Raw genomic sequence first — 24,531 nt, forward strand, 5'->3', positions numbered from 1 at the left:
TTGCTATTGAGGGCGTGCAGCGTAGGTTTACTAGGTTAATTCCCGGAATGGCAGGACTATCATATGTTGAAAGACTGGAGCGACTAGGCTTGTATACACTGGAATTTAGAAGGATGAGAGGAGATCTTATCGAAACGTATAAGATTATTAAGGGGTTGGACACGTTAGAGGCAGGAAACATGTTCCCAATGTTGGGGGAGTCCAGAACAAGGGGCCACAGTTTAAGAATAATGGGTAGGCCATTTAGAACTGAGATGAGGAGAAACTTTTTCAGTCAGAGAGTTGTGAATCTGTGGAATTCTCTGCCTCAGAAGGCAGTGGAGGCCAATTCTCTGAATGCATTCAAGAGAGAGCTGGATAGAGCTCTTAAGGATAGCGGAGTCAGGGGGTATGGGGAGAAGGAAGGAACGGGGTACTGATTGAGAATGATCAGCCATGATCACATTGAATGGCGATGCTGGCTCGAAGGGCCGAATGGCCTCCTCCTGCACCTATTGTCTATTGTCTATAATATTTCCTACCTAAAATTCATTTCCTCCCGCCTGGTCTACTGCAACTCCTCATACACTGGGATCAGCCAATCATCCCCGTCCCGCCAGCAATTGGTCCAAAACGCCGCAGCGAGACTCCTGACGGGTCCTGTAAAAGGGACCACATCACCCCGATTCTGGCCTCTCTCCACTGGCTCCCAGTACAGTACAGAATCAACTTCAAGCTCCTCCTATTCACATACAAAGCCCCAAACGGGCTTGCCCCCCCCCCTATATAAAAAATCTAACCCACCACTCTATCTCCAGGTCCCTCAGGTCGGCCGATTTGGGGCTACTCACTATCCCGCGGTCTAGGCTTAAGCTCAGGGGTGACCGCGCTTTTGCGGTTGCAGCTCTTAGACTGTGGAACAGCATCCCTCTCCCCATCAGAACTGCCCCCTCCATCGACTCCTTTAAGTCCAGGCTCAAAACCTATTTCTACTCCCTAGCGTTTGAGGCCCTCTGAGGGGGCGCTGTGAACTGTTTATGTATGTGCTGTTATGTTTGTGTGCCATTGTATGTTCGTTTCTTAGTACCTGAACTGATGTACAGCACTTTGGTCAACGTGGGTTGTTTTTAAATGTGCTACACAAATAAAATTGACATGACTTGACTTGACTAAATATTCCGACTATCTTGAATTCAATATATCTCTTGTTTCCCTATCCCCGGACTAGTCTGAAGAAGCGTCTCGACCCGAAACGTCGCCCATTCCTTCTCTCCAGAGATGCTGCCTGTCCTGTTGTGAGTTACCCCCAGCATTTTTGTGTCTACCTTTTGGCCTTTTGTGACCATATTGTGACCATTGAGGCCAGATCCTGGCAAGGTGGAGGTTGCCTGCCTCAAAGATGGCGGCGCCCATGTGCCCCGTGATCGTCACACTCGGCGCTGATTGGTCGGTCTCCGGGGCGTGGCCCACGTGATCGCTTCTTTTGGCGGCAAGAAGCCGGTCGTCGAGTTCGAGGGAGAAACGGCGGCGGCGACCGGTAACTAGCGATAGTTAGCGGGTTATCCTTAACTAGCGCCCGCTCTGGCGCTGGTTATGAACATTATCTATCTACAGTTAAGGTATTCACCGAGTAACTAGGTGGTAAACCGCTTTACCAGTTAACCATGTCGTTAACCAGCGTCCACTGTTATTAACTAACACTTAACCTATCCACAGTTAACGTATTCACCGAGTAACTAGGCGGTAGACAGCTTTACCAGTTAACCATGTCGTTAACCAGCATCCACTGTTATTAACTAACATTTAACCATCTATTAGGGTATTCACAGAGTAACTAGGCGGTAAACCGCTTTACCAGTCAACCATGCCGTTAACCAGCGTCCACTGTTATTAACTAACACTTAACCTATCTATTGTTAGGGTATTCACAGAGTAACTAGGCTGTAAACCATTTTACCAGTTGACCATTCCGTTAACCACCTCCCACTGTTATTAACTAACACTTAATCTATCCACAGATAGCGTATTCACCGAGTAACTAGGCTATAAACCACTTTACCATTCAACCATGCCATTAACCAGCTCCTGCTGTTATTAACTAACACTTAACCTATCTATTGTTAGGGTATTCACCGAGTAACTAGGCTGTAAGCCACTTACCAGTTGCTTTACCAGTTAACCATGCCATTAACCAACGCCATTTGCTATTAACTAACACTTTAGCGATCCACAGTTAGCATATTCACCGAGTAACTAGGCTGTAAACCACTTTACCAGTTAACCATGCTGTTAATAACAATGGGCATTGGTTAACTAACACTTGACCTATCTTTCATCAGGGTACTCACAAACTAGGATGTAAACCACGAACCAGTTACTTTACCAGTTAACCGTGTCCTTAACCAGCACCCACTGTTATTAACTAACACTTTACCTATCTATTGTTAGAGGATTCACTGAGTATCTAGGCTGTAAACCACTAACCAGCAGTTTACCAGTTAACCATACCGTTAACCAATGCCCATTGCTATTAACTAACACTTAACCTATCCACAGTTAGCATATTCACCGAGTAACTAGGCTGTAAACCACTTTACCAGTTAACCATGATGTTAATAACAGTGGGCGCTGGTTAACTAACACTTAACCTATCTATTGTTAGGGTATTCACAAACTAGGCTGTAAACCACTAATCAGTTGCTTTACCAGTTAACCATGTCCTTAACCAGTGCCCACTGTTATTAGCTAACACTTAAGCTATCCACGGTTAGTTTATTCACCGAGTATTTAAGCTGTAAACCACTAACCAGCACTTTACCAGTTAACTATGCTGTTAACCAGCACCCACACCTATTAACTAACACTTAACCATTTACTCATCTTCGATTATTAATAGTTTACAATTTGAAACCAATGTTTACTGATTAACTAATTAAATAACCACAAAAAGGTGGTGTTCAGTGATGTAACTGACCACTTACTGGATAACTAACGTGTTAATGATTACCAGGTGTAAGTATTATTAATATTACCAGTGTATGCATCATATAATAATTGTCTTACTATATATTATTAATACATTATACATATACATTACACATTTATACATATACAGTATAATGTACAATGTAAGTATTATTACCAGTGTATGCATCATATAACAATTGTCTTACTATGTATATTATTAACACATTATACATATACATTATACATATACATATGTCTGAAGAAGGGTCTCGACCCGAAACGTCGCCCATTCCTTCTCTCCCGAGATGCTGCCTGACCTGCTGAGTTACTCCAACATTTTGTGAATAAATACCTTCGATTTGTACCAGCATCTGCAGTTATTTTCTTACACTACTTATACATATACAGTATATGTATTATTAATATTACCCAGGAAATGCATATTACCAGTATCTTACCAGTGTATATACTATTAATATTACCGGCATCTTACCAGTATACTTATTATTAATATTACCAGTATATATTATATTACCGAAGGTAGACATAAAATGCTGGAGTAACTCAGCGGGACAGGCAGCATCGCTGGAGAGGAGGAATGGGTGACGTTTGGGTCGAGACACTGCTTCAGACTGGTTTTAACCAGGTTACCCTGACCACAGCGTACCCATACAATAGTCCTCGCCCCACCCCCCCACCCCTCTCTGAACCTCCACCAGACCTCGCCTCGGCCTCCATCCACTCCCCTGCCCTCGTCTGACCCTAACCCCCACCCTTGCCGTGCCTTCACCATCCCCCCTGACTTCTCCCTTTCCGATACGGAACGGTGTGTCCTCGACAGAGGCCTCACCTTCATTCCCCTCCGCCCTCACTTCAGCGAGTTGCGGGTCCGCCACAACGTAGTGCTTCTCCTCCGTCGCCTCTGCCTCCGTGCCTTTCTCTATGGGAAGGAGTCCTCACCACCCAGTGATGACCTCTTCTCCCGTCACCACCGGTCCCCCTCCTCTTGGACACTCCCGGGCGGCCTTCTACCCTCTTTAGACCTCTTTGTTTCCAACTGCCGACGTGACATCAATCGTTGCAACTTTCCCACTCCCTTCACCTACTCTAACCTCACCCCTTCTGAACGTACAGCCCTCTGCTCCCTCTGCAGCAACCCCGACATTATCATCAAGCCCACCGACAAGGGGGGTGCCGTAGTAGACTGGCGCGCTGACCCATACCGCACTGAGGCCATGCGCCAGCTCTCGGACACCTCTCCTGTTCGATTCGTAGAAACATAAATAGATGCAGGAGGAGGCAATTTGGCCCTTCGAGCCAGCACCGCCATTCATTGTGATCATGGCTGATCATCCACAATCAGTAACCCGTGCCTGCCTTCTCCCCATATCCCTTGATTCCGCTAGCCCCTAGAGCTCTATCTAACTCTCTTTTAAATTCATTCAGTGAATCGGCCTCCACTGCCCTCTGTGGCAGAGAATCCCACAAATTCACAACTCTCTGGGTGGAAACGTTTTTTCTCACCTCAGTTTTAAATGGCCAGCTCTTTGTTCTTAGACTGTGTGTAGCCCCTGGTTCTGGACTCGCCCAACATTGGGAACATTTTTCCTGCATCTAGCTTGTCCAGTCCTTTTATAATTTTATACGTCTCTATAAGATCCCCTCTCATCCTTCTAAATTCCAGTGAATACACGCCCAGTCTTTCCAATCTTTCCTCATGTGACAGTCCCGCCATCACGGGGATTAACCTGGTGAACCTAAGCTGCACTGCCTCAATAGCAAGGATGTCCTTCCTCAAATCCGGAGACCAAAACTGCACACAATACTCCAGATGTGCTCTCACCAGGGCGCTGTACAACTGCAGAAGGATCTCTTTACTCCTATACTCAAATCCTCTCGTTATGAAGGCCAACATGCCATTCAGCTCTACCCCATTGCGGACATTGGACTTGTGGTGCAGTCTCTGGTACTGATGTGCTACAATGCTGAGAACTATATTCTGCACTCAGTATCTTCCTCTCCGCTTCCTATTGTACTTGAGTTTGACTTGATAATATTTATGTACAGTATTATCTAATCTGTTTGGATAGCACGCAAAATAACGTTTTTCACTTGACAATAATAAAACTAAAAATCCCCCAAAATTATCAAATGCTGCCTGACCCGCTGACTTCCTCCTGTGCTTTGTGTTTTGCTCAAGATTTCAATATCTGCAGTCTCTTGTGTCTCCATAATTAACCTACAAACAAACCTAAGGTAGACACATAATGCTGGAGTAACTCAGCGGGTCAGGCAGCACCTCGGGAGAGAAGGAATGGGTGACGTTTCCCGAAATGTCACCCATTCCTTCTGTCCCGAGATGCTGCCTGACCCGCTGAGTTACTCCAGCATTGTGCGTCTACCTTCGATTTTAACCAGCACCTGCAGTTTTTTTTACAAACCTACATGTCTTTGGGTCGTGGGAGGAAACTGGAGCACCCGGGGGGAAACCCACGCGGTCACGGGGAGAACGTGTAAGCTCCTCACACAGACAGTGGCCAAGGTCAGGATCGAACCTAGGTCTCTGGCGCTGTGAGGCAGCAACTCCAGCGCTGCGCCACTGAGTCGCCCTCTATGCTAGGATGTTTCGTAGAAAGAAGGAAAGAAAGGAAAAGAGGGCCGAAACCCTCTTGAGGAAGGATATTCTTGCTATTGAGGGCGTGCAGCGTAGGTTTACTAGGTTAATTCCCGGAATGGCGGGACTGTCATATATTGAAAGACTGGAACGACTAGGCTTGTATACACTGGAATTTAGAAGGATAAGAGGAGATCTTATCGAAACGTATAAGATTATTAAGGGGTTGGACACGTTAGAGGCAGGAAACATGTTCCCAATGTTGGGGGAGTCCAGAACCAGGGGCCACAGTTTAAGAATAAGGGGTAGGCCATTTAGAACTGAGATGAGGAAAAACTTTTTCAGTCAGAGAGTTGTGAATCTGTGGAATTCTCTGCCTCAGAAGGCAGTGGAGGCCAATTCTCTGAATGCATTCAAAAGAGAGCTAGATAGAGCTCTTAAGGATAGCGGAGTCAGTGGGTATGGGGAGAAGGCAGGAACGGGGTACTGATTGAGAATGATCAGCCATGATCACATTGAATGGTGGTGTTGGCTCGAAGGTTCCGAATGGCCTCCTCCTGCACCTATTGTCTAAACCCACGTGGTCACGGGGAGAAGGTGTAAACTCCATGCACAGACTGTGCCCGAGGTCAGGATGGAACCCGGGTCTCTGGCACTGTGAGGCAGTAACTCTACCAGCTGCGCCACTGTGTGCTGCCGCATTTGACGGTGAATGCGCGTTGCATAAAATGGGGTTGGTGTAATTGGTGGGTTTGGGCTGAGGGGCCAGTTCCTGAGCTGTGTTGTTGGCTATGTTTGCAGGTGTTCCACAGTCGCAAAGGCTTCTAAAATCATACTCGTGAGGCAGACCTCCACGCAACAATGGCAGTTGTCCAGACGACTAAGAATGCTGTGGTACAGTTTAAATTTTATTGATTCAAAGCCACTGCTCACAGGTTTGTAAGCTCCGATATAAGAGACAAGAAATCAGTCCTCCCATGTGTAAGTCTGAAGAAGGGTCTCGACCCCATTCCTTCTCTCCTGAGATGCTGCCTGACCTGCTGAGTTACTCCAGCATTTTGTGAATAAATACCTCCCATGTGTAAGGTGGAGCAGCGGGAGAGTTACTGCCTTACAGCGCCAGAGACCCGGGTTCGACCCTGACTATGGGGACTATCTGTGCTGCGTTTGTACGTCTTCCCCCTGACCTGCGTGGGTTTTCTCTGGGATTTCCCACTTTTCTTCCATACTCCACAGACGCACAGGTTTGTAGGGTTATTTGGTGTGGTATCATTGTAAATTGTCCCTAGGTATCACAAAATGCTGGAGTAACTCAGTGGGCCAGGCAGCATCTCTGGAGAGAAGGAATGGGTGAGGGTCTCGACCTGAAACGTCACCCATTCCTTCTCTCCAGAGATGCTGCCTGACCCGCTGAGTTACTCCAGCATTTTGTGATACCTCCGATTTGTAGCAGCATCTGCAGTTATTTTCCTACGTAAATTGTCCCCTAGTGCGTGTAGCGCGCGGGGATCTTTGGTTGCCGCGGACACGGTGGGCCGAGGGGGCCTACATTCGCGCTGTATCTCTAACATAATAGCGAGGTATATCTCGGTGTATTACTTCAGAGCTACAGCGCAAAAACATGAGCTTCGGCCCACTGAGTCCGCACCAACCAGCGATCACTAGCACTATCCTACACAAGAGACAATTTACAATTTTACCGAAGACATTTAATCTTTAAGAGTGTGGGAGGAAACCAGAGCACCCAGGGGAAAACCCACGAGTCACAGAGAGAACGTACAAACTCCGTACAGGACTTAGCCAGGATCGATACGGGAGATACAGGATGATCTTATAGAGGTGTATAATTGATCTTATGGAGGTGTATATTGCCAGGACCAGAGGGTGTGAGCTATAAGGAGAGGTTGAGTAGGCTGGGACTCTATTCCATGGAGCGCAGGAGGATGAGGGGAGATCTTATAGAGGTGTACAAAATCATCAGAGGAATAGATTGGGTAGATGCACAGTCTTTTACCCAGAGTAGGGGAATCGTAGACCGGAGGACATAGGTTTAAGGTGGAGGGGAAAAGATTTAATAGGAATCTGAGGGGTAACTTTTTCACACAAGGGTGATGGGTGTATGGAACGAGCTGCCGGAGGAGGTAGTTGAGGCTGGGACTATCCCAACATTTAGGAAGCAGTTAGACAGGTACATGGATAGGACAGGTTTGGAGGGATATGGATCAAACACGGGCAGGTGGCACTTGTGTAGCTGGGACATGCTGGCTGGTGTGGGCAAGTTGGGCCAGAAGGGCCTGTTTTCACACTGTTACACTCTGACTGGAGAAGGGGATAACATTTAGTGGTTATAAGGCCCCGCTAACATGATCGTCATTCTCATGTTTGTTTTACATCTGTGTGGAAGAGTGCAGCCATGTTCCCCAGCAAAGTAGGCACGGAGCATCAGTCACTTGTCCTCGTGAAACGCCTGCTGGCAGTGGCAATCTCCTGCATCACCTACCTTAGAGGACTATTTCCTGAGCATGCCTACGGCACGCGATACCTGGAAGGTAAGCAGCGGAGGTTATGGGGTGATTAGATTGAAACGTTCATGGCATTAAGACATTCTGAAGAAGGGTATCGACCCCAATCATCAACTATCCATCTTCTCCCCGGATGCTGCCTGACCCGCTCAGTTACTCCAGCACTTTGTGTCCTTAACTTCAGGTCGTCCCTGCTTTCCCTCTCTATCCCCTCCCCCTTCCCAGTTCTCCCACTTGTCTTCCTGTCTCCGACTACATTCTATGATCAGCCATGATCACATTGAATGGTGGTGCTGGCTCGAAGGGCCGAATGGCCTACTCCTTCACCTATTGTCTATTGTCTATCTTTGACCCGCCCTCTCCCCGACATCAGTCTGAAGAAGGGTCTCGACCCGAAACGTCACCCATTCCTTCTCTCCCGAGATGCTGCCTGACCCGCTCAGTTACTCCAGCAGTTTGTGTATACCTTCGATTTAAACCAGCATCTGCAGTTTCTTTTCCTACATACTTTGTGTCCTTTTGTGTATTAACCAGCATTTGCAGGCTGTCTAAACAAGAGTCTTGACCCGAAACGTAACCTACCCCTGTTCTTCACTGATGCTACCTGACCCGCTGAGTTGCTCCACACTTTGTGACTTTTTGAATACCCACGTTTAAATCTGATATCAAGACGTTTTGTTAACTAACGTATTAAGGGATATGGATATAAAAGAGGGTTGATAATCAGAACAAGGCTGCACTGTGGCGCAGCAGTAGAGTTACTGCCTTATAGCGCCAGAGACCCGGGTTCAATCCTGACTATGGGTGCTGTCTTTACAGAGTTTGTACGTTCTCCCCGTGACCCCGTGGGTTTTCCCCAGGTGCTTTAGTTTCCTTCCACATCCCACAATCCAAAAGACGTACAGGTTTGTAGGTTAATTGGCTTGGTATAATTGTAAATGGTCCCTCGTGTGTATGAGATAGCAATCGTGTGCGGGGATCGCTGGTTGGCGTGGAATCGGTGGGCCAAAGGGCCTGTTTCCGCGCTGTTTTTCTAAACCAAACTAAATAGGATTGAGAGGCTAATTTTTTTTTGGATTATTTTAGATTTAGATTTAGAGATACAGCGCGGAAACAGGCCCTTCGGCCCACCGAGTCCGCGCCGCCCAGCGATCCTCGCACACTAACACTATCCTACACACACTAGGGACAATTTTTACATTTACCCAGTCAATTAACCTACATACCTGTACGCCTTTGGAGTGTGGGAGGAAACCGAAGATCTCGGAGAAAACCCATGCAGGTCGCGGGGAGAACGTACAAACTCCGTACAGACGGCGCCCGTAGTCAGGATCGAACCTGAGTCTCCTGCGCTGCATTCGCTGTAAGGCAGCAACTCTACCGCTGCGCCACCGTGCCGCACAAGGCAACAGACCACCGAAGGGTTCAACTTGTTTTATTCTCTTGCTCATTAATTTTTCCAGTGCTACTGTTGGTCTAAACATGTTCTTTGTTAATTTTCTCCTCAGACCTTTGTGTAAAAATCCTACGGGAAGACGATAGCTGCCCTGGATCATCACAGATCGTGAAATGGTTCGTTGCGTTTGTCCCTGATTGTAAAATCCAAAAATACAGATGAATCTTCGGTCGCACTATCTGTCCTTTCTTTCGTGCGTTTAAAGTCGTAAAATATTCCAGACATTTGTCAAGCCATAAATCAATCAATCAATCAGTCAAAATTTGGGGCGTCACAGTTGGTGGAGCTGCTGCCTCACAGCACCATAAACCCGGGTTCGATCCTGATCTGTGCTGAGCACGCACGTTCTCCCTCTGACCGTGTGGGTTTCCTCCGGGTGCTCTGGTTTCCTCCCACATCCCAAACACGTGTGGGTTTGTGGGTTAATTGGCCCGCTGTAAATGATCCCTGGTGTTTCGGGAGCAGATGAGAAAGTGGGATAGCATAGAACTATAGTGAACAGGGGATCGCTGGTCGGAGGGGACTCGGTGGGCTGAAGGGCCTGTTTCCACACTCTATATCCGAACTAAGCTAAACTAAACAATAGACAATAGACAATAGGTGCAGGAGGAGGCCATTCGGCCCTTCGAGCCAGCACCGCCATTCAATGTGATCATGGCTGATCATTCTCAATCAGTACCCCGTTCCTGCCTTCTCCCCATACCCCCTGACTCCGCTATCCTTAAGAGCTCTATCCAGCTCTCTCTCTTAAACGAGAACCTTAACTAATTAGAAAGGTACTCGACCAAATGCCCTGTCAAAGAAGGATGTTTTAAGAAGCAGTTGTAGTTTCCTATTTTGAGGACGGACGTCCTTGCTATTGAGGCAGTGCAGCGTAGGTTACCATGTTAATTCCAGATCACCATGTTAATTCCCGGGATGGCGGGACTGTCATATGAGGAAAGATTGGAAAGACTGGGCTTCACTGGAGTTTAGAAGGATGAGAGGGGATTTTATAGAGACGTGTAAAATTATGAAAGGACTGGACAAGCTAGATGCAGGAAAAATGTTCCCAATGTTGGGGGAGTCCAGAACCAGGGGCCACACAGTCTAAGAATACAGGGGAGGCCATTTAAAACTGAGATGAGAAAAAACATTTTCACCCAGAGAGTTGTGAATGTGTGGAATTCTCTGCCACAGAGGGCAGTGGAGGCAAATTCACTTGATGAATTTAAAAGAGAGTTCGATAGAGCTCTAGGGGCTAGCGGAATCAAGGGATATGGGGAGAAGGCAGGCACGGGTTACTGATTGTGGATGATCAGCCGCGATCACAATGAATGGCGGTGCTGACTTGAAGGGCCAAATGGCCTTCTCCTGCACCTATGTTCTATGTTTCTAAGAACCATAAAGGAGATGGGGAATGGGGCAGAGGGCATAAAGGAGGGAATTCCAGAGCTCAGGAGTCCCACGGAATTGCTGCCAAAGGCAGAACAGCAGAAATAGGGGGTGACCAAGAGAGTCGGAATTGTAGGAGTGCAGACAGTTGGAAGTCAAAGAAATGAGATGGCAGCCAAGTGTACACAGGGATTAACACTGAGTTTAGTTTAGATTAGTTTAGCATTACAGCGTGGAAACAGACTTTTCGATCCAATTTGCCCACATTGACCAACATGCCCCATCTACACTAGTCCCACCGGCCCGTGCTTGGCCCTTGGCTAACTCTTTAAACCTATCCTATCCATGTACCTGTCCAAATGTCTCTTAAACGTGATGATAGTACTTGCCTCACCTCCGGCAGCTCGTTCCATACACCCTCCACCCTTTGTGTAAAAAAGATACTCCTTAGGTTAGCGTGTGACGGCACTGGGCCTGTATTCACTGGAGTTTAGAAGAATGAGGGGGGACCTCATTGAAATGTACAGAATAGTGAAAGGCTTGGATAGAGTGGATGTGGAGAGGATGTTTCCACGAGCGGGAGACTCTAGGACCAGAGGGCACCGCCTCGGAATTAGGGACGTTCTTTAAGAATGGAGATGACGAGAACTTTCTTTACTCAGAGGGTGGTGAATCTGTGGAATTCTTTGCCACAGAAGGTTGTGGAGGCCAAGTCAGAGGATATTGTTAAGGCAGAGACAGATAGATTCTTGATTAGTACAGGTGTCAGGGGTTATGGGGAAAAGGCAGGAGAATGGGGCTAGGAGGGAGAGATGGATCAGCAATGATTGAATGGCGGAGTAGGCTTGATGGGCCGAATGGCCTAATTTTACTCCTGCCACCTATGACCTTATGATATTAAATCTTTGCCCCCCTCAACCTAAACCTATGACCTCTGGTTCCCCTACTCTGAGTAAAAGACTGCATTTTCTCTATTAATTCCGTTCATGAACGTAGACACCTCTCTAAGATCACCCCTCATCCCCCTGCTCATCCTCCTGGCCCCTCGAGACCAGACAGCATCCTCGTAAATCTTCTCTGCACTCTTTCCAGCTTGACAACATCTTTCCTATAGTCACAGGTAGTTCTATCTATCACTGCCAGTTCTACCATTACATGATAGTTATATTCCTAAGAAACTATATTCCTAAGAAAAGAGCGGCACGGTGGCGCAGCGGTAGAGTTGCTGCCTTACAGCGAATGCAGCGCCGGAGACTCAGGTTCGATCCTGACTACGGGCGCCGTCTGTACGGAGTTTGTACGTTCTCCCCGTGACCTGCGTGGGTTTTCTCCGAGATCTTCGGTTTCCTCCCACACTCCAAAGACGTACAGGTGTGTAGGTTAATTGGCTGGGCAAATGTAAAAATTGTCCCTAGGGTGTAGGATAGTGTTAATGTGCGGGGATCGCTGGGCGGCGCGGACCCGATGGGCCGAAGGGCCTGTTTCCGCGCTGTATCTCTAAATCTAAATCTAAAAAAAAATCTAAAAAACCTTGTGTTATAGAAAATTGGGGTATAAAACATTTTTGTTTCAATGCGGAAAAGGGGGTTAGGAGCAAGAACGGTTCAGCCTTGCAGTATTTCCAAAAGAAAATGCATTGTTAATAACTGTTATTTTTGTTACTGCAAGCAGAAAATACTAAAGGCACTATGTTATGTTTAATGCAAAATTATTGCACAAGTGTCAATAGAAGCAATTGCTTGTCAATTTCTATGATCTCCCATGGTTAAACAGAAGAGACAGTGGTGTCTGATTACTGCGCGGAAGAGGTTACATGGAAACAGTTTTTATTCTCTTGATTGTTTTTCCCAAGAGAGCTTTTTTTCATTTAAGTTCCTTGGAACCATCATCTCCAGGGACCTTAAATGTGGGGCCACCATCGACTCCACAGTCAAAAAGGCTCAACAGAGGACGTACTTCCATCGGCAACTGAGGAAACACAATCTGCCACAGGCAACGATGGACCAATTCTACACTGCTATCATTGAGTCCGTCCTCACCTTCTCCATCACGGTCTGGTTTGGCTCAGCCACCAAGCACGACATCCGGAGGCTGCAACGGATCGTTCGCACAGCTGAGAAGGTTGTTGGCTGCAACCTTCCCCCCATTGACGAACTGTACACTGCAAGGGCCAGGAAGCGAGCGGGCAAGATCACCTCTGACCCCTCTCACCCTGGCCACAAACTCTTCGAAGCACTTCCCTCTGGAAGGCGACTCTGGACTGTCAAAGCAGCCACAGCTAGACATAAAAACAGCTTTTTTTCCACGAGTGATAGTTCTACTCAATAATCAAAGTCTAGTTTCTTTTTTTTCTGGTTTATTTTCACCCACATGTTTAGACCGTAATGGTGTATCCTTATTGTTTTGATGTGTTTATGCTTTATTCTACATTGTTAACTGTATGTTTGTGTTGTCATTTGTGAGCGGAGCACCCAGGCACATTCCTTGTATGTGCATACTTGGCCAATATTTATACATTCATTCATTCATTTTCTGCTTGTCAATTTTCAAAGTGACTTCTAAGTGGTTCTCTAATTCCTGATCGAAATCGCGATATGACAAAATCGGCCAGCGTAGTACAAATAGTGTCCTCATTACCAATTGCATTATAACCAATGTGCACAGATCTACCAGTAACCATTTAAAACAAATGTGTCCATCAGCGCTTTATTTATTGCGTGTTATTCTGCTTTGTGTAGGATGATGGGATGTTATGACGCGTTGCAGAAGAAATACGTAAGTTATGTGTTGATCTTTTTTAGAAGCTCGCGAGTAGAGTGTAGAAATACAGCGTGGAAACGCTGACTGACTTCACCCCTAGAGTTCATGCCGATAAGCGATCACCTCATACACTAGCACTTATCCTACGCACTAGGGACAATGTTTCCCGGGTGCTCCGGTTTCCACCCACACTCGAACGCATCCAGGTTTGTAGGTTCATTGGCTTCTGTAAATTGTCCCTCGTGTGTAGGATAGAGCTGGTGATCGCTGGTCGGCGCGGACCCGGTGGGCCGAAGAGTCAGTTTCCACGCTGTATCTCGAAACCATACTGAATTACAATTGTGTCGGGAAAAAACTGCCGACGCTGGTTTAAATCGAAGGTAGACACAAAATGCTGGAGTAACTCAGCGGGTCAGGCAGCATCTCGGGAGAGAAGGAATGGGTGACGTTTCAGGTCGAGACCCTTCAGCAGACTGAACTACAACTACAAATTGTAAAAGTTCCCCGAGTGGGACGAATAAAGGAATATATTAAAAACCGGAGCACCCAGGATATATTCTCCCTCGTGTGTAGGATAGTGCGTGAGTATGGGGTGATCGCTTATCGGCATGACACGTTAGAGGCAGGTTGGACACGTTAAAGGCAGGAAATGTGTTCCCAATGTTGGGGGAGTCCAGAACAAGGGGCCACAGTTTAAGAATAAGGGGTAGGCCATTTAGAACGGAGATGAGGAAAAACGTTTTCAGTCAGAGAGTTGTGAATCTGTGGAATTCTCTGCCTCAGAAGGCAGTGGAGGCCAATTCTCTGAATTCATTCAAGAGAGAGCTAGATAGAGCTCTTAAGGATAGCGGAGTCAGGGGGTATGGGGAGAAGGCAGGAACGGGGAACTGATTGAGAATGATCAGCCATGTTCACATTGAATGGCTCGAAGGGCCAAAGGGCCGAATGGCCTCCTCCTGCACCTATTGTCTATTGAGCTCTAGGGGCGAAGTCATTGTTGAACTACAGTTGTCCCTAGTGTGTAGGATAGCGCTAATGTACGGGATGATCGCTGGTCGGCGTGGACTCGGTGGGCTGAAGGGCCTGTTTCCACGCTGTATTACTAAAGTTTCCGGCCTAAAATAAAGGCTTATTATCTTCAGCAAGTCAGCAAAGATCACCGTTTTAATCGCTTTTAAAACATATCTTTTCCTTCCAACAGCTGCGGATGCTGATTTTGGCCGTGAGTAGTTTACTAACTTTGGCGATTTTCATTATTTGTTCCTTCTATCTCTCGTTGGTGGTTTATTTACGTGAGACTTTCCCCTTTATTTTCAGATCTACACAAACCAGGATGCGGACTGCCAGGTATTTAAATACTTTGACTAGTAGACGGCAGTGATCAGCCAAAACATTATGACCTGATGAGCCAAAACATTCTGACCACCTGCCCAATATGCTGTTGGTCCTCCGTGTATAGCCCCATACGCAGCAGGGTGCGATGCAGTGTGTATTGTGACACATTCTTCCCGTTACCACCATTAAAATTTTCTGTGACTTGTGCCACAGTCGACCTTCTGTCGATTCGGACCAGACGGGATAGCCTTCGTTGCCCTCGCGAATCGATGAGCCTTGGGCGCCCAACACCCTGTCTGTCGCCGGTTTGTGGTTCGTCCCTCCTCGAACCACTGTTGGTAGGTACTCGCCACCGCTGACCGGGAGCACCCCACAAGCCTTGCCGTTTCAGAGATGCTCTGACCCAGTCGTCTGGCCAGAACTATTTGGCCCTTGTCAAAGTCGCTCAGGTCTTTACTCCTGCCCAGTTCCCCTGCATCCAACACGTCAACTTCAAGAACTGACTGTTCACTTGCTGCCTAATATATCCCACCCCTTGACAGGTGCTGTGGTAACAAGATAATCAATGTTATTCACTTCGCCTGTCAGTGGTCATAATGTTTTGGCTCATCGGTGTATGGACCGGAGGCGTGGGGTAAATTTCTACCATTCTGTCCTTGAGGAATCTAACCCACAGCAAGGCAAGAGGCAAAGTGCTGGAGTAACACAACGGGTCAGGCAGCATCCCTTGATAGGTCGGGGCCCTTCGTCACACAGCAATGCCTTTTAGATATCATAGCACCACTTATAGAGAGTCATAGAGTGTGGAAACAGGCCCTTCGGCCCAACTTTCCCACGCTGACCAACATGTCCCATCTACAGAACACCTCCGCTCAGTCCGTCTTAACCTACTTGATCTCCCGGTGGCTCAGCACTTTAACTCCCCTTCCCACTCCCACACTGACCATTATGTCCTGGGCCTCCTCCATTGTCAGAGTGAGGCCCAGCGCAAATTGGAGGAACAGCACCTCATATTTCGCTTGGGTAGTTTACACCCCAGCGGTATGAACATTGACTTCTCTAACTTCAGATAGCCATTGCTTTCCCTTTCTATTCCCTCCCCCTTCCCAGTTCTCCTACTAGTCTTCCTGAATCTGACTACTTTGTATCTTTGTCCCGTCCCCTCCCCAATCAGTCTGAAGAGCCGAAACATCACCCATTCCTTCACTCCCGAGATGCTGCCTGACCCGCTGTTACTCCAACATTTTGTGTCTACCTTCGATTTAAACCAGCACCTGCAGTTTTTTTTCCTACACCTGTCCCATCTACACTAGTCCCACCTGCCTGCGTTTGGTCCACAACCCTCCAAACCTGTCCTATCCATGTACCGGTTTAAATCTTTCTTAAATGTGATAGTCCCTGCCTCAACTACCTCCTCTGGCAGCTCGTTCCATACACCCACCACACTTCGTGTGAAAAAGGATACCCCTCAGGTTCCTATTAACTCTTCCCCCCCCCGCCCCCCCCCCTTGTCTTAAGCTTATGTCTTCTGGTGGTTGGTTCTCCTACTCTGGGCAAAAGATTCTGTGCATCTATCCTATCTATTCCCCTATTAATTTTATACACCTCTATAAGATCACCCCTCATCCTCCTGCGCTCCATGGAATAAAGTGCTAGCCTGCCCAACCTCTCCCTATAGCTCAGGCCCCCGAGTACTGACAACACCCTCGTAAATCTTCTCTGCACCCTTTCCACTCGACAACAATATATGACAATAGAATAGACAATAGAAAATAGGTGCAGGAGAAGGCCATTCGGCCCTTTGAGCCAGCACCGCCATTCAATGTGATCATGGCTGATCATTCTCAATCAGTACCCCGTTCCTGCCTTCTCCCCATACCCCCTGACTCCGCTATCCTTAAGAGCTCTATCTAGCTCTCTCTTGAATGTATTCAGAGAATTGGCCTCCATTGCCCTCTGAGGCAGAGAATTCCACAGATTCACAACTCTCTGACTAAAAAAGTTTCTCCTCATCTCCGTTCTAAATGGCCCACCCCTTATTCTTAAACTGTGGCCCCTGGTTCTGGACTCCCCCAACATTGGGAACATGTTTCCTGCCTCTAACGTGTCCAACCCCTTAATAATTTTATACGTTTCGATAAGATCCCCTCTCATCCTTCTAAATTCCAGTGTATACAAACCTAGTCGCTCCAGTCTTTCAACATATGACAGTCCCGCCATTCCGGGAATTAACCTAGTAAACCTACGCTGCACGCCCTCAATAGCAAGAATATCCTTCCTCAAATTTGGAGACCAAAACTGCACACAGTACTCCAGGTGCGGTCTCACTAGGGCCACGGTACAACTGCAGAAGGACCTCTTTGCTCCTATACTCAACTCCTCTTGTTATGAAGGCCAACATTCCATTGGCTTTCTTCACTGCCTGCTGTACCTGCATGCTTCCTTTCAGCGACTGATGCACTAAGACACCCAGAAAAACATCTTTTCTATAACAGGGTGACCAAAACTGAACACAATAATCTTAAATACGGCCTGACCACGGCCTGACCAAGCTGGTCTACAGTCCGCTGTGTCTTCTGTGTAGGAAGGAACTGCAGATGCTGGTTTAAATCGTAGCGGCATCTTCTGACAGCCATCCTCTCTGCAACTCCTCCAATTTTGGTAAATATAAAGGAACTGCAGATGTGGTTTACCTTAAACCTCTGTTGTCTGGTTCTTCATTCTCCTACTCTGGGTAAAAGACTCCGCATTCAGAAGGTCATTCGGAGTATTGTGTGCAGTTTTGGTCTCCTAATTTGAGGAAGGACGTCCTTGCGATTGAGGCAGTGCAGCGTAGGTTCACCAGGTTAATCCTCGGGGTGGCAGGACTGTCATATGAGGAAAGATTGGAAAGACTGGTCTTGTATTCGCTGGAGTTTAGAAGGATGAGAGGAGATCTTAAAGAGATGGGCGTAGGTTCACCAGGTTAATCCATGGGGTGGCGGGACTGTCATATGAGGAAAGATTGGAAAGACTGGGCTTATATTCGCTGGAGTTTAGAAGGATGAGAGGAGATCTTAAAGAGATGTATACAATTATGAAAGGACTGGACAAGCTAGATGCAGGAAAAATGTTGCCAATGTTGGGGGAGTCCAGAACCAGGGGCCACACACAGTCTAAGAATAAAGGACTGAAAATTTGAAACTGAGGCGAGAAAAAACCTTTTCACCCAGAGAGTTGCGAATTTGTGGAATTCTCTGCCACAGAGGGCAGTGGAGGCCAATTCACTGGATGGATTTAAAACCGAGTTAGATAGAGCTCTAGGGGCTAGCGGAATCCAGGGATAGGGGGAGAAGAAAGGCACGGGCTACTGATTGTGGATGATCAGCCATGATCACAATGAATGGCGCTGCTGGCTCGAAGGGCCAAATGGCCTCGTCCTCCACCTATTTTCTATGTCTCTAACCATGTTACTGCTGCCAGCTGGTGTCTATATAGCAGCCACCCCTTTCATAACTAGTGGAACTGTGTCTTAGCAGAAGCCTCTTTGTTGTGGTAAGGAACTCTAATGGTTTGCTGAACACTATCCCACTCCAGATAAAGCTTTGTCAAGCATTAATTCATTGCCTTTGTTTCCATTCCAGACAGTAACTGAATGTTACCAGTTCAAGTTCAAATACATGAAAGACGGACCCTCGATGGATTTTACAAGGTAGTCTCTAAATTTTTGGAAACGGGGAGGTGCAATGAGACCTGGGTGTGCTTGTACATCTGTCACTGAAAGTAAGCATGCAGGTGGAGCAGGCTCGAAGGGCCGAATGGCCTACTCCTGCACCTATTGTCTATAAACAATGACTTTTTAGAAACATAGGAAATAGGTGCGGATTAGGTCATTCGGCTCTTCGAGTATGATCATGGCTGATTATCCAGAATCAGTACCCTGTTCCTGCTTTCTCCCCATATCCCTTGATTCCGTTAGCCCTAAGAGCAGTATCAAACTCTCATTATTGTGTGATGTAGACTATTATATGACTTTTCCCCTAACCTGTACCATTTACGTTCGTTCTTAAGGCAAGAATATGTTTAATTTACCCGGTTTTGAGATACGCGCTGCTTTTCATTGAATGTAACGCCATGCAAAATTAGATGTGGCTGCATTGTTTATATATATTGAACTTTGGGCGGCACGGTGGCGCAGCGGGTAGAGCTGATGCCCCAAAGCACCAGAGACCCGGGTTTGATCCTGACTACGGGTGCTGTCTGTACGGAGTTTGTACGTTCTCCCTTTGACCGTGTGGGTTTTCTCCGGGTGCTCTGGTTTCCCCCCACACTTGTAGGTTTGCGGGTTAATTGGCTTCTGTAAATTGTAATTTGTCCCTCTTGTGTAGGATGGAGCTTGTGTATGGGGTGATCGATGGTCGAAGAGGACTCGGCGGGCCAAATAACCTGTTTCCATGCTGTATCTTAGTTTAGTTTAGAGATACAGCGAGGAAACAGGCCCTTCGGCCCACTGGATCCGTGCCGACCAGTGTGTACATTTACACTGTTCGACACACACTCGGGACAATTTACAATTATACAGACCTGAATTACCTACTAACCTGAACGTCTTTGGACAATAAACAATAGGCAATAGGTGCAGGAGCAGGCCATTCGGGCCAGCACCGCCATTCAATGTGATCATGGCTGATCATTCTCAATCAGTACCCCGTTCCTGCTTTCTCCCCATACCCCCTGACTCCGCTATCCTTAAGAGCTCTATCTAGCTCTCTCTTGAATGCATCCAGAGAATTGGCCTCCACTGCCTTCTGAGGCAGAGAATTCCACAGATTTACAACTCTCTGACTGAAAACGTTTTTCCTCATCTCTGTTCTAAATGGCCTACCCCTTATTCTTAAACTGTGGCCTCTGGTTCTGGACTCCCCCAACATTGGGAACATGTTTCCTGCCTCTAACGTGTCCAACCCCTTAATAATCTTATTAGTTTCGATAAGATCCCCTCTCATCCTTCTAAATTCCAGTGTATACAAGCTTAGTCGCTCCAGTCTTTCAACATACGACAGTCCCGCCATTCCGGGAATTAACCTCGTGAACCTACGCTGCACGCCCTCAATGGAAAGGATATCCTTCCTCAAATTTGGAGACCAAAACTGCACACAGTACTCCAGGTGCGGTCTCACTAGGGCCCTGTACAACTGCAGAAAGACCTCTTTGCTTGGAGTGTGGGAGGAAACCGGAGATCCTGGAGAAAACCCAAATAGGTCACGGGGAGAACGCACAGGCAGGCACCCGTAGTCAGGATCAAACCTGGGTCTCTGGCGCTGTAAGGCAGCAATTCCACCGCTGCCCTAAATATCTCTAGATGTCTGTTGTGTTTTTGCAAGTAAGGGTTTTGTTGTTGGAGTGTTGGTGACAGTATGACTTTCTTGACTCGTGTCCAGCAACAACGGGAAGATCCGTTCCACTGTCAACTGCTCGGACACAAAGAGGACGAGCATCCTTCTCATCCGCAGGCTCTACGTCCTGATGCAGAGCCTGGGGCCCTTGCCCAACGACATCTGCCTGAAGATGAAGCTCACCTACTACGACGAAGGTAACTTGCCTCACAGCGCCAGAGACCTGGGTTCCCATTCTGACCTGGGCACGGCGGCGCAGCAGTAGAGTTGCCCCCTCACAGCGCCACAGACCCAGGTTCATTCCTGACCTCGGGTGGAGTTTGTACGCTCTCCTCGTGACCTGCGTGGGCTTCCTCCCGCATCGCAAAGACCTGTAGGTTTGCGGGTGAATTGGTTTCTGTAAATTGTAATTTGTGCCCAGTGTGTAGGGTTGAGCTGGTATATGGATGGATTTAAGAGAGAGTTAGATAGAGCTCTAGGGGCTAGTGGAATAAAGGGATATGGGGAGAAGGCAGGCACGGGTTATTGATTGTGGACGATCAGGCATGATCACAATAGACAATAGGTGCAGGAGGAGGCCATTCGGCCCTTCGAGCTAGCACCGCCATTCAATGTGATCCTGGCTGATCATTCTCAATCAGTACCCCGTTCCTGCCTTCTCCCCATACCCCCTGACTCCGCTATCCTTAAGAGGTCTATCTAGTTCTCTCTTGAATGCATTCAGAGAATTGGCCTCCACTGCCTTCTGAGGCAGAGAATTCCACAGATTCACAACTCTCTGACTGAAAAAGTTTTTCCTCATCTCATTTCTAAATGGCCGACCCCTTATTCTTAAACTGTGTGGCCCCTGGTTCTGGACTCCCCCAACATTGGGAACATGTTTCCTGCCTCTAACGTGTCCAACCCCTTAATAATCTTATACGTTTCGATAAGATCTCCTCTCATCCTTCTAAATTCCAGTGTATACAAGACTAGTCGCCCCAGCCTTTCAACATATGACAGTCCCGCCATTCCGGGAATTAACCTAGTAAACCTACGCTGCACGCCCTCAATAGCAAGAATATCCTTCCTCAAATTTGGAGACCAAAACTGCACACAGTACTCCAGGTGCGGTCTCACTAGGGCCCTGTACAACTGCAGAAGGACCTCTTTGCTCCTATACTCAACTCCTCTTGTTATGAAGGCCAACATTCCATTGGCTTTCTTCACTGCCTGCTGTACCTGCACGCTTCCTTTCAGTGACTGATGCACTAGGACACCCAGATCTCGTTGTACGTCCCCTTTTCCTAACTTTTCCTTTTCCTAAAGACATGTAGGTTTGGCGGGTTAATTGGCTTCTGTAAATTCTAATTTGTCCCTAGTGTGTAGGATTGAGCTGGTATACGGATGGATTTAAGAGAGAGTTAGATAGAGCTCTAGGGGGCTAGTGGAATCAAGGGATATGGGGAGAAGGCAGGCACGGGTTACTGATTGTGGACGATCAGGCATGATCACAATGAATGGCGGTGCTGGCTCGAAGGGCCGAATGGCCTCCTTCTGCACCTATTTTCTATGTCTAATTGTCCCTAGTGTGTGTTAGAACTAGTGTACGGGGTGATTGCAGGTCGGCGCGGACTCAGAGGGGCGAAGGGCCTGTTTCCACGCTGTATTTCTAAACTAAACTCAGGTGCACGGGCAGGATGAGGGTGAGGGTGGGCAGAGGGGTTGTGTGAATGGAAAGATGTCTGGCAGACTAAAATGAAAGGGACCCATTCGCCCATAAGATGATATGAGGATGTAGCCAGGACTCGAGGGCCTGAGCTGTAGGGAGAGAGGTTGGGCAGGCTAGGACTTTATCTCTTGGAGCGCAGGAAGATGAGGGGTGATCTTATAGAATAAGAAAATAACTGCAGATGCTGATACAAATCGAAGGAATTTATTCACAAAATGCTGGAGTAACTCAGCAGGTCAGGCAGCATCTCGGGAGAGAAGGAATGGGCGACATTTCGGGTCGAGACCCTTCTTCAGACTGATGTCAGGGGGGCGCGACAAAGGAAGGATATAGGTGGAGACAGGAAGATAGAGGGAGATCTGGGAAGGGGGAGGGGAAGAGAGGGACAGAGGGACTATCTCAAGTTGGAGAAGTCGATGTTCATACCACCGGGCTGCAAACTGCCCAGGCGAAATATGAGGTGCTGTTCCTCCAATTTCTGGTGGGCCTCACTATGGCACTGGAGGAGGCCCATGACAGAAAGGTCAGACTGGGAATGGGAGTCAAAATGTGGTCGGAGAATATGAGGGCAGGTGATCTTATAGAAATGTATAAGATCATGAGAGGAATAGATATGGATAGAAACATAGAAAATTGGTGCAGGAGGAGGCCAATTGGCCCTTCGAACCAGCACCGCCATTCGTTGTGATCATGGCTGATCATCCACAATCAGTACCCCGTGCCTGCCTTCTCCCCATATGCCTTGATTCCACTAGCCCCTGGAGCTCTATCTAACTCTCTTTTAAATTCATCCAGTGATTTGGCCTCCACTGCCTTCTGTGGCAGAGAATTGTATAAATTCACAACTCTGGGTGAAAACGTTTTTTCTCACCTCAGTTTTAAATGGGTTGATGCATAGAGTTTCTTACCCGGAGCAGGGGAATCGAGGACCAGAGGACATAGGTTAAGTTGGAAGGGGTAAGATTTAATAGGAATCCGAGGGGTAACTTTTTCACACACAGCATGGTGGGTGTATGGAAAGAGGTGCCAGAGGAGGTTGTTGAGGCTGGGACTGTCGCAACGTTTAAGAAACAGTTAGACAGGCACATGGAGAGGACAGGTTTTATAGGGATATCGACCAAAAGCGAGCCAGTGGGACTAGTGTAGATGGGACATGTTGGCCGGTGTGGGCAAGTTGCGCCGAAGGGCCTGTTTTCACACTGTACGAGTCTATGTTAATGGAAAGATGTCGTCAAGATGAAAAAAATTCAGAGATGATATACGAGGATGTTGTCAGGACTCGAGAGTTTTAGAGATACAGCGTGGAAACAGGCCCTTTCGGCCCACCGGGTCTGCGCCGACCAGCGATCCCCGCACATTAACGCTGTCTTACACACACCTGGGACAATTTTTTATATTTACCAAGCAAATTAACCTACAAACCTGTACGTCTTTGGATCGTGGGAGGAAACCGAAGATCTCGGAGAAAACCCAGGCAGGTCACGGGGAGAACGTGCAAACTCCGTACAGACTGCACCCGTGGTCAGGATGGAACCCGGGTCTCTGGCTCTGCATTCACTGTAGGGCAGCAACTCTACCGCTGCGCAACTGTGTCGCCCTTAAATAGCCTGAGCTATAGAGAGTGTAGGAGCCTTTTATGCTTAATTCAGTTATTATCATTGTGTTATGGCTATGTTTTAATGTTTCTAGTTTATGTCCTTTTTGCCTGCTTGTGGGTGTGACTTAATGAGTAATGGGGAGTGTCTAGATGGGAGGAGACTCGCGTGTGGACAGAGGTTGTGGGTCAGTTTAGAGTCGGAGGATGGTGAGCAGACAGTTCTTTACCACACGCGCTCGCACCAGCTACATTTGTAATAACTATACGGTAATAACTGCAAGAATTCTGAGATATTGTTAGAAGAAGAAATAGTTGATAAGTACGTAAAGTGATGAATTACTTTTTGATTTGTGCTATTTTAATAAAGAAGAAAAGAAGTTTGGAAGATTCGTTTTTGTCATATCAGGGTGCGACGTGTGCGTAAGCTATACCTACATTTCATCCCTGAGTAGTAATGGCTATCGCAGTTGTACAGGGCCCTAGTGAGACCGCACCTGGAGTACCGTGTGCAGTTTTGGTCTCCAAATTTGAGGAAGGATATTCTTACTATTGAGGGCGTGCAGCGTAGGTTTACTAGGTTAATTCCCGGAATGGCGGGACTGTCATATGTTGAAAGACTGGAGCGACTAGGCTTGTATACACTGGAATTTAGAAGGATGAGAGGGGATCTTATCGAAACGTATAAGATTATTAAGGGGTTGGACACGTTAGAGGCAGGAAACATGTTCCCAATGTTGGGGGAGTCCAGAACAAGGGGCCACAGTTTAAGAATAAGGGGTAGGCCATTTAGAACTGAGACGAGGAAAACCTTTTTCAGTCAGAGAGTTGTGAATCTGTGGAA

The 24,531-nt window shown here is 47.3% G+C and overlaps 1 protein-coding gene across 1 annotated transcript in view; it reads left to right on the top strand.

Annotated features, from left to right (window-relative positions):
* The first annotated feature begins 6,421 nt into the window (after positions 1–6,421).
* The window catches only part of hormad1 (HORMA domain containing 1), a 29,897-nt gene continuing 11,787 nt past the window's right edge, over positions 6,422–24,531 (top strand). The window contains exons 1-8 of the mRNA XM_078431840.1: positions 6,422–6,454; positions 7,965–8,109; positions 9,591–9,654; positions 13,651–13,687; positions 14,874–14,894; positions 14,990–15,019; positions 18,631–18,698; positions 20,428–20,579. Coding sequence (XP_078287966.1) covers positions 6,422–6,454; positions 7,965–8,109; positions 9,591–9,654; positions 13,651–13,687; positions 14,874–14,894; positions 14,990–15,019; positions 18,631–18,698; positions 20,428–20,579 — 550 coding nt within the window. The remainder of the gene's footprint in view (positions 6,455–7,964; positions 8,110–9,590; positions 9,655–13,650; positions 13,688–14,873; positions 14,895–14,989; positions 15,020–18,630; positions 18,699–20,427; positions 20,580–24,531) is intronic.

The sequence above is a fragment of the Rhinoraja longicauda genome, chromosome 44 (genome assembly GCF_053455715.1).
Source record: "Rhinoraja longicauda isolate Sanriku21f chromosome 44, sRhiLon1.1, whole genome shotgun sequence".
Lineage (NCBI taxonomy): Eukaryota > Metazoa > Chordata > Chondrichthyes > Rajiformes > Arhynchobatidae > Rhinoraja > Rhinoraja longicauda.